Below are 15,607 nucleotides of genomic sequence, written 5' to 3'. Positions count from 1 at the left end.
TTCTTGAAGACACAGCAGCTTTCAGATCGACGAAGTAGAAGAGCAATACTTCTCTTCCAGCAGGGCTTCAAGGTTAAGCTTCAGTTGCAATGTCAGTTTCAACTCCAGCTTCTAAACGGCTTCTAGCAGTTAGAGGCCCACAGATATACTGTTGATCTCCCATTCATTCTGCTGGGTCACACTCAGGCAACCAATCACTCAGAAGGGCATTCAGGCAATGAGGGAGCCAATCAGGCGCACGGTGCATTCAGGCCATTCTTTTCCATCCAGACACTAAACACAGAATGTGGATTCAGACAAGTACCACACCATTCAACACTACACACTGCATTCATACCAGTTTCGAGCAGGGCTTGTTTCAGTCATTTTGTCAAACACCAGATACTAGACGTCCACAACACAGAATGCGTATTCGTCACACACTCCATTCACCCAGGTTCCACCCACAGGCGTACCCACAACATACGGTCGTTGTGAAGGCTCCAGTCAGTCTGGTCGGTGTTAGGGAGAATTCTCTTATAAGGCTAATTTCCCAAACCTAGTGAGTCCCCCAGCAGCTTTGCTGGATTTTTGGGGTTTGTTTTCTTCTCCTGCTAAGAGTGAGACTCTTTTACTCCCACTCTTAGGCATGATTTGAGGTATGTCTCCGACTGTTTGTGTGCTTTTTGGCTATGGGGTCTTTTACTCCATAGGGTATCATCTGTTTTTGTGTGTTACACAGCACCCTCAGTGCAGTAACATAGGGGTGTCATAGTGACCCCCAAACAGACTCCATACCCGGGGACTGACTACTGTCTCCCAGGGCATGTAAAGTCACCATTGACTTTACTAGTCTTAATTGGTGAGCAGAACCAGTACAAATCATCATATTGTGGAAGTACTGGAAGGGGTTAATTATTTTGCCCTTGGGTCTGTTTTCAAAGGGGCACTGTCCAGTCCCCCCTTGTCGAGTTTCTGGCTGTTGGTAGTGGTTACCACGCGAAATATTCCACCGGAATATTCTCTATGGGATTTTCCCATTGATTGTAAAAAGCACCACTTTTTGGCGCAATGTTAAAGACACCGCCGGTTTATTTATTTAATATTAAATTAACGGTTGGGTCTTTTTGCCAGAACTCTTTTCTAAAATGGCATTCGTGTCCGTCTCTGTAACTCTGACCAAGGTCGAGCCCTTTGTTCCACTTTTTGGCAGGCTTCTCCACAGAAGCCCTCCAAATGGTGCCACTCTGTCTGGGTTCCACAGGAAGGGTGGAGGAGGGAATTGGCACCCTGGACTGCGTTGCCTCGGCAACCCAAGTCGCACTCTACTCTGATTGGCCAGTGGTGAGCCGCCTGGCTCACCACTTAGCATGTGTGATTGACAGCTAGGCTGATGAATGGGGGTTTTTCTGCATAAAAGAAGGGCCTTTGGGACTGGAACTTCAGAAGTCGCCACAGGACCTAAGAATCCGAAGAGAGAAGAAGCTGAGCCATCTGCAAAGACGACCCCACCGGTGAAGCCCTGCTGAAACTACCTCACCACTGTCCCGACGACAAGAGAAGATCTCTTCTGCTGGACGAGTCTTCTTCCTCTGAGCTGGTGGGACCAACCAGTTCGCCCTTTTCGCCTTCCAAAGATGTCTCTTGGTCGAATCGGCCGTGCCAAGCACCTCGGCGGCCGGATAGCCAAGCTTCACCACTTTGACCGCGAATAAAAGGAACGCTCCTTTTATTGACTAACTCCGCGGCTGGTTTCATCCGTGTGCAGTGTAACGACTCCACGTTTCCTCCTCGACGAGATCCTCTCTTCCCCGGGTCGAAACAACGAACTGCAACCACTGCCAGAAACCACTGCCACCGCTGGAGCTTCCTCTCTGTTTAAGGTACTGTGTCCTGCCTGGCCTCCCTTTCTTCGGTTTGCCCAAGGTGACCCTTAAATCCTTGGCTTGCCAACTGGGTTTGCCCCAGACCTTCTACCTTTACCTTCTTGAATCGCCCCAACCTCTTTTGAGCATTCTGCAAAGACTTTAAGTGCATTTTTAAACCGTGTGATCGTGGGCACATTTCGCTTTGCTCCATTTAAAGTGGGCCTGGCCTACGAACTATTGGCTCTACAGTGTATACTGCCTTTATTCCCTTGCTGAGAACTCCTAAAAGTGTTGGGACCCGTTTTATTTTTATGCTCTGCCTTTTTTCTCTCCCTTTAACCAAACTATTAGAGTGCCATCAGGTTATGTGCTCACATCTGTTTAACAAATCGTGGTGTTTTAATTCTGACTTGTCTAATAAGTGATTAAGGGAGGTGTGTATACTTTACCTGACTGTGTTTTGACTTGCTTTTTATTTAGAGTGCTAGTGTATTACCTAAACTGTTTTTTAAATAAATAATTATATACTTTTGATATAAAGCTCTGGTCAGTGTTTGTTTGCTCTACTGTGTTTTTAGCCCTATTATGTATACTCTATATACTGCCCTACTCTTCTTGAGAGAAGTCTGACTGCTCAGCCACAGCTGCCAGGTAAATCTGGGTGGTGCAGACTGCTAACAATTGGGTTTACTGCTTACTCCTGTAGTCTTAATATTTTTGCAGTGTTCACTAAGGGAACTGCACAGGATTCTGCCTAACAGACGGCACTTCCCCACACTACCATATATGGAACTTCCACCCAACAGCCAGTCAGGGGGAACGGACAGAGTCAGGGCTTCCCGGGACTTCAGAAAAACCAAGTTAACAGGTGATGGAAGGCAAGAGGCCACGGGGCCATTTTGTTCCATCAGGAATCTACTGATTCCAATGACAGGGCCTGGGTATCCCAAAATGGAGGATACTTGGAGCACCTGTCAAATTCAGCATGGAGCTGCCACCAGCCCATACCCTGCTCTGTGGGCCACACACAGGTGCCCAAAAACATACACTAGGGGCACACGGTTGTACTCACCCCTCCCCCACATGGGTGCCCATTGGTCTGTACACCAAACCAAAATCCCACATGAACTCCTGGCGAAAAACAGTAAAGGACAAGGATACGGAGGCCCTGTCCCTCCGATACATTTCCAGCATCACATGCACACTTCCAACCACTTGGTACGATCCACAATGTTAGTTTTTTCTTGACATGAATATTTCCACAACAGATTCTGGTTATGCTTTCCTTGCCTTGATTTTGTTTCTTTGTAGGTTTCCATCGTATTGATTCAAAGCAACAAAAAAGACTGATCACAATTCTGGCACATCAATCTTTCAAACCAGACCTCTCTGGCTTCTCTTGGTGTAGGTCTGGGTTTCTCTCTGGTCTTTCAAGTTCATGACAACACAATTTCCCCAACAGGTCCCTAAGGTCGGAACCTCTCGGTACTATAATATTCTAAATTTCACTTCCTGACTATTTTGCTTTCCCGAAGAGTTTTGAATGTGCAAGGATTTGATATGTACCTCAGCATGACCACTTCGACTCTCACGCTTACAGAGTTTATACGTGCTCTCCTGGCACCATTGCTTTCTGGTAAATGTAGTTGTCTCATACATGCTCTATCTAGCACTCTTAGTTCCTCTTCCGCCTTCTTGGCACTTTGATAACCCAATATCCTCCTACGGATAAATGCACAGTTCAACATAGGCTTCCCTCCATCAAGCTCAAACCTGTCTCTCAATTGTAACTTTTGTGCACGTTAAAAGAATGTTTGCACTAATTTCACTACAACTCCCAGAAAGCACTTCTTTCTTTGCCTTTTAACTTCAAACTTAGAATGTCCACTTCCAGATCTCTGCCATTCTTTAGTCATACGCATATCACTGGGTTCCCCTCTCTCTGACTCACCCAGGTAGTACAGCACTGGCAGATAGCCACTCTGGATCTGTGGGCTGAGGTGGTCCGACAAGGGACCAAGCAATTGTCTGTGCCTCACTTCTCACCGGGCAGTCCTTTGGATCTCCTTGGCAGCCCCCAGACTTTTGGCTTCTCCACTCCAGACAACCTTCCAACCTGGCTGCTGGTATTTGGGATATGAAGAGGGATCCTCTGCCTGTCTCAGTCTTGCAGCCTCCTTCCGGCTCTCACAACTAATTCCAACCTCTCCCCCTCAGCAGCCTCCCTTTATACACCTGTGTGATGTTCATTTTCTGCAGGTGTGTGGTCAGGGTTGGGTCTGCATGTCCTCATTAAGGGGAAAGCCTGCTGCGAGAGTATTGTAGATCGTCCTGTGTCTCTTAGTGGGGTTTTCATTGGTAATCTTCACCCCACTAGGTTGCCTCTTCTTCTTCTTAGTATTGTTCCAAAATGGGAGCGGGAGAAGTTGTGTTTGAAAACACCCCAAGAAGGTAGAGGAGGGTGAGGGGTGGGGTGTGAGTGTGGGTAACTGGTAGAAGGGGGAATACTAGGTCTCGCCTAGGGTATTCCCATTAAATTATTTATTATTTGCTGGAGGAGACTACTCCCATCCTTGTTCTAGGGCATAATAGGAGTTTTTTCAAACACAGAAACATTAATAAAGGTTTTTCAAATTGTACCTTTTTGTTTCAGTGCCATACTTGTGATACCATGCCTCACCTATAGTTGCCAGCCACAGAACGGAAGTACTTTTGTGGCAGTGTTGTGGGAGAAGCGAGTGACGGAAAGGGTTAGTGGACAGTGTAGGTAATCTGGCAGCGGCTGGAAAAGTATGGGGCAGTCGGCCAAAAGAGGTGAGTAGGGGTAAGCTGTAAGGGGGGAATGGGCAATGAACAGAAGAGACACTTGTGTGGCGTAATCTGGCATCAGAAGCCATGGACAGAATGCTGAGAACCAGTTGCATAAATATCTACAACATTAATTAGTGCCTGGAATCCCTTGATCCTAATTGACTCCCAGGATTTCATCATTCTATTCCAGGTGCTAATACATACTAGTACTCTTTATTGTCTATTCTGTTCTACTTTTTCCTGGACTATGTGTTTTCATGTACACTGGTAGGACTTTAATGCTTATCCAGCCAGCAAAGTACATTTGAAAAGTTATTTAAACTTTGAAAAGACTTATGAAATCTTCAGCTACCTAAAACATTTGACTGAACATGCCTCACCATGGCCATTTATTATTTGGTATGCCTTTTAGAATTTTAAATCTGCATGTAAGTCTTCTAGTAAACTGAGGTTGTAAACCACTGTTGCTAGTTTCACACACGTTCCGAGTTTAACAAAATGTTGTGTTCCCTTTTCAAAATTAGCTTCAAACTTAAAGCAAATACTACAACACAAAGCATTTTATGTAATGGATAAAAGAACAAATCTTCTTATGCAATGTTCTCAGTAATATGACAAAGTACAAAGGAAATACATTCATCACCAAAACCCTACTAAAAACATTATTTGGCAAATATGTGCGATGCAAAAAATGGACCTTTAAATATACCACACACAGATACAAAACCACTTCTTACCAAATCTGTGTCCTGGTACAAAATGGAGTATTTGGTGACGGCTGCCTGGTAAGACCGATCATTGAAAGGTAAAAGCTCTGGGCTAGTATCGTCTTCCTGCCGTTCTTCCTCTGAGGGCTTTTTGGCAGGCAGGTTGGCTAATGCAGAACATTGCAGAAGATCTGCCTTGTAAACAGGCTGGCCAGGAGGAAAAAAAGTATGAGATAAAATGTCTGAGCAAATAGGGACTGACAAGGTAGCATAAGTATGGCTGTGAAAGAGAAGAACAAGTTACTTACCAACTGTAACGATCTTTCGACTGGATGTTCCTCCTACGTATTCCTCATCTTAGATATATCTGCCAGCTTGCTGCTTCTTTCTTTGGAAAGAAATTTCGCCAGAAGGCGCTGTGCTCGAGGCTGCATAGCTTTAGTCCTTCGAGGGCCGCCATCGAGTGTAGATGTCATCTGTTGTATAAAGGGCTCGAGCCACGCCCGTTGGTCTCAGTTCTGTTTTTTCGGTGTTAATGGTCGCATCAGTTGTATCGGGCATCGAAGGATGTCAGGCTCTTAAGTACAAGTGCAAAAAGCGTAAAAACTGTATGGAGGGTCGATGAGGAATACGTGGGAGGAACATCCAGTCGAAAGAACGTTACAGTTGGTAAGTAACTTGTTCTGCGAATGGATTGTGTCCTCCCACGTATTCCTCATTTTAGATAGACTCCCACAGCAGTAGTAATTTGGAGGAGGGAGTACCAGAGTTTTTAATTATGTACTGAATGAAGGACAGCTTTTGCAAAAAGGCCTCCTTTGTAAGAAGTGGAGTCTAAACAATGTTTTACAAAGGTGTGCATGGATGACCAAGTGGCCGCAGCACAAATGTCCTGCACAGGAACACCACTCTGAAGAGCCGTGGAAGTTGCTATGCCCCTAGTTGAATGAGCCCTTAAACCATCTGGAGGCCCTTTCCCAGCCAACCTGAAACATTCAGATATTGCTACGATTATCCATCTGGATATGGTTGGTTTGGACACACCAAGGCCCAATTTGTGTCCAGTGTAACCGACAAATAACTGATCAGTTTGTCTAAATCTTTCAAGTCTATAGATATATAAGCTGAGAGCCCTTTTAGGGTCCAGCCTGTGGAACCTTTCCTCCTCTTTACTAGCGAGCGGAGGAGGGTAAAAGGAAGGTAAAGTAATCTTTTGTGACAGATGGAAATCTGAAACTATCTTAGGTAAGAAAAAAAGTTTGACCTTCAAAATAACTTTATCCTTGTGGAAAATAGTGTGAGGAGGCTTACAAGAGAGCGCATGCAACTCACTCACCCTGCGGGCTGAAGTTAAAGCCACTAGTAAAACAGTTTTAAAACTTAGGAGCCTTAAAGGGCAAGAATGTAAAGGCTCAAAAGGGGCACACAAGAAATTTTAAAACTAAATTTACGTCCCAAATGGGAACCTGTAGGAGGGAACACATGTGTTAACCCGTTAAGAAATTGGACAACTAAAGGCATCTTAAAATATGAAACTTCTTCTGAGGAGCGCTTGAAGATAGGTAGCGCTGCTCAATATCCTTTAATAGTAACAACTTGGAGCCCCGAGTTGGCCAAATGTAAAAGAAAGGAAAGCACAAATGTAAAAGAAAGGAAAGCACAAATGTAAAAGAAAGGAAAGCACAAATGTAAAAGAAAGGAAAGCACTTATCCCTGCACCAGTTACTGAATTTCTTCCAACGACACCGGTACAAGGATTTTGTTGCTGTCCTTCTAGCCGGAAGCAAAATTTCCCTAATGTCGTCTGGAAGGTCCCAATCCTTATATCTCAGACTCTCAGAAGTTAAGCATGAAGGCTGAGAGCTTTAACCTCTGGATGGAGAACTTGACCTTCCCTTTGCGAGAGGAGATCCTCTCTTTGTGGAAGATGTATTGGAGGGCAGATGGACATGTCCAGAAGGTCCGGGTACCACGTTCTCCTGGCCCAATCCGGGGCAATTAGGATCATGGTTTTCCTAAACTTTCTCAACCTCCTGATTACTTGAGGAATCACGGGGACTGGAGGGAACACGTATAGGAGTGGAAATATCCAGTCCACCACAAACGCATCCCATAGAGCTCCTCTCCAGGGAAATTCCCTCGAGCAGTACAGATCGCACATTCGGTTGGTACCGGACGCGAACAGATCAACTTGAGGGGTTCCCCAAAGGACGAAGATCTCTTGAAGGACTCCCTGAGCTAGTTCCCATTCGTGGGAGACTGTGCTCTGCCTGCTCAGAGTATCTGCCGCCATGTTTTTCTCTCCGGCTAGATGAATTGCTGATAGAGAGATTCCTTCTTGCATTGCCCAGAACCAGAGCTGCATTGCTTCTCTGCACAGTGGTAGTGATCCTACGCCTCCTCTTTTGTTGAGGTAATACATGGCCACTGTGTTGTATGTCATTATTAGGACATTCTTTCCCTGTACAGAGGGCAGGAAGACCTTCAGCGCTAGTCCGATTGCCCTCAGCTCCAAAAGGTTGATGTTTAGTTTGGACTCCGATGGAGACCAATGACCGCTGATTGTCAGATCGTTGGTGTGGGCTCCCCACCCCGTGAGTGAGGCGTCCGTCACTACCGTTATCTCTGGCCATGGTTGCCAAAACTGTTCCCCCTTGAGGATATTTTCCTTGCAAGCCCACCATAGAAGATCTTGAGCTACTTTGGCCGAGACATGCAGAAGATCTGACATCTCCCCCGAAAACTGGGACCATTGAGTCCTGAGGGTCCATTGAAGGGATCTCATCCTCAGTCGAGCCTCCGGCACCAGAAAAATGCAGGATGCCATGAGGCCTACCAACCTTAGAATGTCGAAAGCCGGTAGATGTTGGGCATTTTGAAACTTCGTTACCATCTGCAGAATGTGGTGAGCTCTCTCCTAGGGAGGCCATGCTTTCCCTGAGGTAGTACCCAGGACTGCTCCGATGAATTGGAGTCTTTGGCTTGGAATCATTTGTTGCTTCTTGTAATTGCGGGAGAAGACCAGTCTGTGTAAGAAGTGGCATGTAATGGTCAAGTGTTTCTGGGCTCGTTCTGGTGAACTCGTCCTGATTAGCCAATCATCCAGGTAAGGGTAGACATAAATCCCTCCTCTCCTGAGACTTGGTGCCACTACAGCCATCAGCTTGGTGAAAACCCTCGGGCAGAGGTCAGCCCAAATGGCAGAACTCGAAACTGATAGTGAGATCCGCCAATTGCAAACCTCAGGTACTTTCTGTGCTTGAGATGGTTTGGCACATGAAAGTAAGCATCTTGAAGGTCCAATGAAACCAGCCAGTCCTGAAGCTGAAGAGCCTGGAGGATTTGAACTTGTCCTTCCTGAGGAACTTGTTCAAGTTTCTTAAGTCCAAGATGGGTCTCAACTCTGTCTCTTTTTTGGGGATGAGAAAATAAGGGGAGTACCAACCTTTGTTCCTCTGCGCTACAGGTACATGTTCCATTGCACCTTTCTCTAGCAGGGTTAAAATCTCCTGCACAAGGAGTGGGTCTGGAATTTTACAGAATTGTCTCCCGGTGGATGATCTTGAGGTCTTTGACGAAAAGGAAGGCAGTAACCATGGGTCACTATCTCTAGTGCCCAGTCATCAGACGTAAAGGACCACCATTCGTCCAGATACCGAGTGATTCTGCTTCCCACCAGCGTTTTGTGGGTTAAGACCTCAAAGTGGCTTTGCAGCGGCTACAGCAGTGGCTGAGGAGGTAATAGCCGCTGCTGTGGCTGATCTAGCACCTTTCCTTTTCCACCACGAAAAGGTTTTCTCTGTTGGCCTCTCTGACTGGCCTGCCCCCTCCCTTTTCCAAAGGAGGAATAGAAGCGAAAAGGGCGACTTTTAGGAAGATGAGTCTGCGTAAGAGTGGTGTTGAGGCAGTCTTCTAGTGGCGCTGAGTGATTTTGCTTCCGCTTTTGAGGTCTGTAGCTTCTCCAAGCTCTCGTCCGCCTTGCTGCCGAACAGCCTCAAGCCGTCAAAGGGCATACTGAGTAACCTGGACTGTACATCAGATGCAAAACCAGATGTTCTCAGTTAAGCAAATCTGCGTAAAACCGTGCTAGCCGCCATGGACCTGCTCACACTATCAGCAGTGTCCAGTCCTGATTTGAGGCACTCCTCCATAGCCTCCTTTCCATCTCTTACTATCGCCAGGAAACCATCCCCTTCCTCACCCTCCGGGATGTGTTCAGCCGCTGCATTCAAGCAGTCCCACAGGGTGTAAGTAAATCTACCTAATGTACAAGTCACATTAGTAGATTTATGGGCCATACTGCCCGAAGTGAACACTTTCCTCGCCCAAGCATCAATCTTTTTATCATCCCGGTCAGGGGGCATGGAGGGATGAGCTGATTGCTTGTTTGCAGTCACAGCTTGAATCACCAAGCTCTCAGGTGAAGGATGCTTAGATAGATACTCTGGATCTGAAGGAGAAGGTCTGTACTTTGCCACACATTTTTTATTTACAGCTAGTAAAGATTCTGGGATTTCCCAATTTGCCATAACTCTCTTTTGTAGAGCTTTGTGGAAAGGAAGGATCAGATCCTTTTGAGGTCCTTCATCAATAATATCTGTCATGTCATCCTGGTCGTAACTCGGGGACACTGTTTTACACCCCATGAAGTCGATGACTCTTCCCATGAGGTTCCAATACCCAGATTCTGCGTGGCCAGTAGGGTCTGGTCTTTCAAATTCTACCTCAGGTGAGGTATCTAGGCCACTGGCCGATTGTAGGCAGTCATAAAGGTCGGTCATTTTGGTACTTGGGTCTATTAATTCTTCAGGAACTTCTCTTGTCCCAAATCTAACACCAGCTGATGTAATTTCTTCATCAGAGGATTGTTCTTCAAAAATAGAAGACATAGATTTAAAGAATTCCTGCCTGGCCTGAGGATGGAAGATTTTTTCTGGTAAAGGTGGTGGCAGTAACCTAGGTTTAGCCATAAATGTCGTTTTGGGTATCAGTATTAAGAAGGCATAGATGGAATAGACTCTGGCTTCGATATGCTTGAAGGAATCCTCAATGTCATCGAGGAAGGCTTCGATGTCATGGAGAGAGCTTTGACACTTTGGTCGAAGGTATCAACGCCATCTTTGGCTTCGACGTAGTCGTCGACGGACGTGTCGAGTAAATGCCTGACTTCGACGACGAGGATGCCATTTTGTCCTCTGTTAACCTCGATTTGTGCACCAAAGGTTTTTCTCTTGTTTCATGAGGCGCTGGAGAATCATCCTCCGAGGACGCCCTCGACTTTTTGTCGGATTTTGCGTGTACAGATTTAGATTTCCCTCTGTCACTCTTGGAGTGGACAGTGGCATGCTCTTCACGCAACTTTTTTGAGGGGGTCGGGCCGCCTTCTCAAAAATCTTTAGCATTGAAGCCCTAAAGGCCTCCCATTTTTTGGGGGAATCAGGCTTAGAAGGACATGAAATGAACCTTCTATCAGGCAAGGAGGAAGAAGAGGAAGAAGATTTGTGTTGTCGCTTCTTCGATTTTTTCGATGAGGAGGAGGAGGAAGATTTCCTCGAGCGTCTCTTCGACCTTGACCGCCTCGACTTGTGACGAGATTTTCTACTCTACTCTCCCGAGTCTTTTTGCAGACAAAAGACTCCTCTCTCCCACTGCTAGCTTACCTTGGCGTCCCTTAAGAGCCTTATTCGATATTGCCTGACACGAACCGCACTCGTCGACCCGATGGTCAGGGCTGAGGCACCAAAGGCAATTGCGGTGAGGATCCGTAATGGACATCTTCCTTCCGCACTTTAGACACTTTTTAAAACCCATTTTGGGTATGGTAGGAGTTGAAGATGAAGACATTTTCAAAGAAAGAACTGACGCGCTGTTTCGAAACACGAAGCAGAAGCTCGGAAAAACGGAACTGAGACCAACGGGCGTGGCTCGAGCCCTTTATACGACGGATGACGTCGACACTTGCCGGCGGCCCTCGAGGGACTAAAGCTACGCGGCCTCGAGCACAGAGCCCTCTTACGAAAAAATTTCCGAAGAAAGAAGCAGAAAGCTGGCAGATATATCTAAGATGAGGAATACATGGGAGGACACAATCCATTCGAAATGGACTCTGGATAATTCAACAGTGGATGAAGAGCATTGTAATTGTAGATTTGTCTTGGCTGAATGAGGGGCCTCAGTATTTTGAAGTGGGTATAGGGTACAGTCATGGAATCCAATTTCTAATTGCGGTGGAAAGAAAGCAATTAAGGGAAATATGAAAAGCCTGTGTGCGGAACACCACACCCCATTGCTCATTTCGTAAACTGTTGCCCTCTTCTCAAGAATCAGAAATGCATCCCAAGCTCACTCCATCCAGAGTGAAGGTTTAAGTTACTTACCTGTAACTATTATTCTCCAGCATGGGTCTGGCATAGATTCACATGCTCATAAATATTCACGGTCGTCAGACTGGGAATCGAAAAAACTGTTTCACTTTCACTTTAAAATTGTATTTCTCCTCTAAACCAATCACTGTCCGCTGGGTCATACTGCCCCCATCCAATGACAGTCCACTCCCTAAACCCAACCTCTGGTAGCCATCTTCAGATTTGATCAGCAAGTAAAGTGGCAGTATGACCAACAAGAGTTGCAGAGGGGCTGGAGGGAGGGTTGTGAATCCATGGCAAACCCATGCTGGAGAACAATAGTAAAAGAGAAGTAACTTCAACCTTCTCCAGCATGGGGTCTGGCATGGATTCACATGCTCATGAATAACAAATACATAGCAGTACAACATTACACAACCATGGGAGGCGACAAGGCTCAACAGAAACAATTCACTCTTACCTCTGGAACAGCCCCTTCAAGCGAACTGGTTGCGTAGCACTGCTTGGACAACTGTGGACTCCTCCGGGAATCCTTTGTGAAGGTGTGCGTGGACCTCCGCGTAGCAGCCCCACAGATGTCCAACAGGGGAACACCAGACAGGAAAGATGTCATCACAGCGATCGCTTTGGTGGAGAAGGCTCTTGGACGGCCGGGCAGTAGTTGGTTCGCCAACTGATGACAGTGTGTGATGCAGCCGGAGAGCCAACTTGAAATGGAAGCCTTGGACAAGGCCTTCACATGGTTCACAGAGCTAAAGTTCACAAACAGTTGTGAAGTCTTCCAAAAACTCTTTGTGCGTGTCACGTAGAACTTCAGCGCACAAGCAACATCCAGCGAGTGCAAAGCCCTTTCCGCAGGTGACAAAGGTTTCTGGAAGAAAACAGGTAACACCAAAGGCTCGTTGAGGTGGAATTCAGACTGAACCTTCGGCATGAAAGAGGTGCGTACGCAGTACCACCCTTGATTCGTGGAAAGTCAGGTACGGTTGCTTGCAGAATAGGGCCTGAATCTCACCTACACGTCTGGCAGAGGTGATGGCCACAAGGAACTCCGTCTTCCACGAGAGAAGACAAGTGGTGCCTGATGTATAGGCTCGAGGGCGCCCCCCCGCAATCAGCCTCCTCAGAACCATGTCAACTTCCCAAGCCGTGGCAGGAGCCTTCACCAGCGGGAAAGATCGGAAAAGTCCTTTGAGGATCTTCCTGGGGATCTGGTGTAGCTGCAGTTAGCCGCCAGATACACCTTGATGGAGGCGTGCACCAGACCAGCCTTTGCCAAGGATAGCAAGTATGGGAGGATCTGTGGACCAGTGACACGCAGAGGGGTAATCTTCTGCGACCAGCACCACATAACAAAACGCTCCCACTTATGGCTGTAGCGCTTTAAGGTCGACGACGCCCTGGCCAGGACCTCCCTGTAGTTCGCTAGTAACTCATAACCTCCAAACTCTAAGGCTGCAGGAGCCAAGCCTCCAGTTTCAGCAATCCTGGGTCGTGATGAAGGATTGCGCCTCCCTCTCTAGTGAGAAGATCCGGAACCACCAGCAACTTGACTGGAGGCGACTGACAGGCTGAGAAGGTCCGGATACCAAATGTGCCTCGGCCACGCTGGGGCAAAGAATATCATCTTGCATTGACACGGAGTGTGTTGATGACTCGTAGCAGGAGAGGGAACGGAGGAAACGCGTACAAAAACAGCCCTTCCCACGGGAAGGTGAACGCGTCCCCCAGGCTCATCGACTGGTGCAATCTGCTGGCAAACCTCTGGCATTTGGAGTCAGCCACCGTTCGCAAACAAATCGATCTGGGGTCTGCCCCATTTGACGAACAGGGGGTCCACCTGATCCTGACAAAGCTCCCACTCATGGCAGGAGCGCCGTTCTCAGCTGAGGGAGTCTGCAATGATGTTCTTGACTCCCACCAGCTGAAGAGGGACGAGGAACATCCCCTGTCCGATGGCCCAGTACCACAAGTCCTGGGATCAAGTGACCCCCTGTTAGGCAGAAACCTGTGCAGTTCCCTCTGGGACCACTGCAAAAGATTTAGGACTACAGGTGTTTGGCAGCAAACCCACTTGGTAGCAGTCTGTACCACACAGATTTACTTGGTAGCTGTGGCTGAGCAGTCAGACTTCCCTCAAGAAGAGTTAGGCAGTATACAGAGTATTCACAATAGGTCAGGAGCACACAATAGAACAAGTAAACACTGACCAGGGCTTGGTGTAAAAGATATATAATTATTTATTTAAAACCACATCTAGAAAAACACACAAGCATTAATAGTAAGCAATTCAAAAACACGGTCACTAAAAGATATACACTCCCTTAAAAGAATATTAGACACGTCTTAAGTAAAGCCCCACTTATTTTCAGACAGCGGTGAGCGCTTAACGTAGATGGCACTCTAATAGTTCGTTTTAAAAAGGGAGAGAAAAGCAGAGAACAAATTGAAACAGATCCCAACACTTTTACAAGAACATAACAAGAGAGGAAGGCAAAGTAAAACCGTGAATTCAGAGTCAGTAGGCCGGATCCGCTTTAAGAGGATCTAAAAACGAAATGTGTCCAAGGTCCCACGGTTGCAGTGCACAAAAGTCTTGTAAAGGTTCAAAAAGGAGTTGGATCAGAGAAAGGGACCAGTTAGAGGGTCAAGGCGGCCAGCCCAGTCCAGAAGGTTAAGGAGTTATTATTACTTTGTAGCAATCTTTAGAAAGGGAGGCCTGGCGGACACGGTACCTTAAAGTGGTGAGAACGCTCCAGCGGGGGCAGTTGTTCCTGGCAGCGGATGCAAGTCGGTGCTTCATCCGGGGGAAGAGAGGATCTCGTTGTGGAGGAAGACAGGAGTCCGTTGCACTGCCAGGGAAGAAACCAGCCGCTGAGTTTCTCAGGTACAAGGAGCGGTCCGGTGATACGCAGTTCAGTGGTGAGTGGCTATCCGGCCGCCGGGGTGCTTGGCATGGGCAGTTCGACCACAAACCGGACTGGGGTGCGAAAAAAGAAAGGTAAACTGGTTGTGCCCACCAGTCAGGGGAAGAAGCCTCTCCAGCCAGGAGATTTTCTCTTTCGTCCGGAAGTGGTGAGTCTGTTCTGCAGGGCTCCACCGGTGGTGTCGTCGTGGTAGGTCGGCTCAACTTCTCCCTCGTCGGATTCTCAGGTCCTGTGGCGACTTCTGAAGTTCCAGTCCCCAAAGCCCTGCTTTTATGCAGAAAACCCCCCTTCACTCAGCCTAGCTGTCACTCAAACATGCTAAGTGGTGAGCCGGCCGGCTCACCACTTGGGCCAATCACACAAGAGTGTGACTTGAGTTACCAAGGTAACTCAGTCCAGGGTGCCTAAACCCCCTCCGACACCCCCTGTGGTACCCAGACAGAGTGGCACCACTTTTGGAGGCTTCTGTGGAGAAGCCCGCCAAAAAGTGGAACAAAGGGCTCAACTTGGGTTGGAGTCACAGAAGAGAACACAAACGCCATTTTAGAATCGAGTCTTGGCAAAAAATACCAACCGGAGAATTAATATTAATTAAATAAACCGGCGGTATGTTCGAGGTTATGAGAATTAAATAATTAAAGTTGGTAGCCTCCAACAATGGGAAAATCCCATAGGAAAATATTTGCGGTCGAATATAAAAAGTAGTTTCCACTGCCACCAGCCAAAACTCGATCAGGGGGGACAGAGACGTGCCCCCTTGACTAACAGACCCCGGGGCAATCGAATTGCACCGACCAGTACGTCCACAATATGATGGTTTGTACTGGTTTCTGTTAATAATTTGGAACTAGTAAAGCCAATGGTGACTTTACATGCCCTGGGAGACAGTAGTCAGTCCCAGGGTATGGAGTCTATGGTGGGGTGTCACTATGACATCCCTGCGTTACTGC

At 47.1% G+C, this 15,607-nt stretch overlaps 1 protein-coding gene across 3 annotated transcripts in view; it reads right to left on the bottom strand.

Moving 5' to 3' along the window:
* The window catches only part of GTF3C2 (general transcription factor IIIC subunit 2), a 1,345,710-nt gene that overhangs the window by 206,748 nt on the left and 1,123,355 nt on the right, over window positions 1-15,607 (bottom strand). For all 3 annotated transcript variants that reach the window (XM_069605483.1, XM_069605484.1, XM_069605482.1), the window contains one exon: window positions 5,396-5,572. In XM_069605483.1, coding sequence (XP_069461584.1) covers window positions 5,396-5,572 — 177 coding nt within the window. The remainder of the gene's footprint in view (window positions 1-5,395; window positions 5,573-15,607) is intronic.

This window comes from Ambystoma mexicanum, chromosome 4p (assembly GCF_040938575.1).
Source record: "Ambystoma mexicanum isolate Mex_15411 chromosome 4p, UKY_AmexF1_1, whole genome shotgun sequence".
NCBI classification, from domain to species: Eukaryota; Metazoa; Chordata; class Amphibia; order Caudata; family Ambystomatidae; genus Ambystoma; species Ambystoma mexicanum.
The sequence above is the reverse complement of the archived record's forward strand: the minus strand, read 5'-3'. Positions and strand labels throughout refer to the sequence as shown.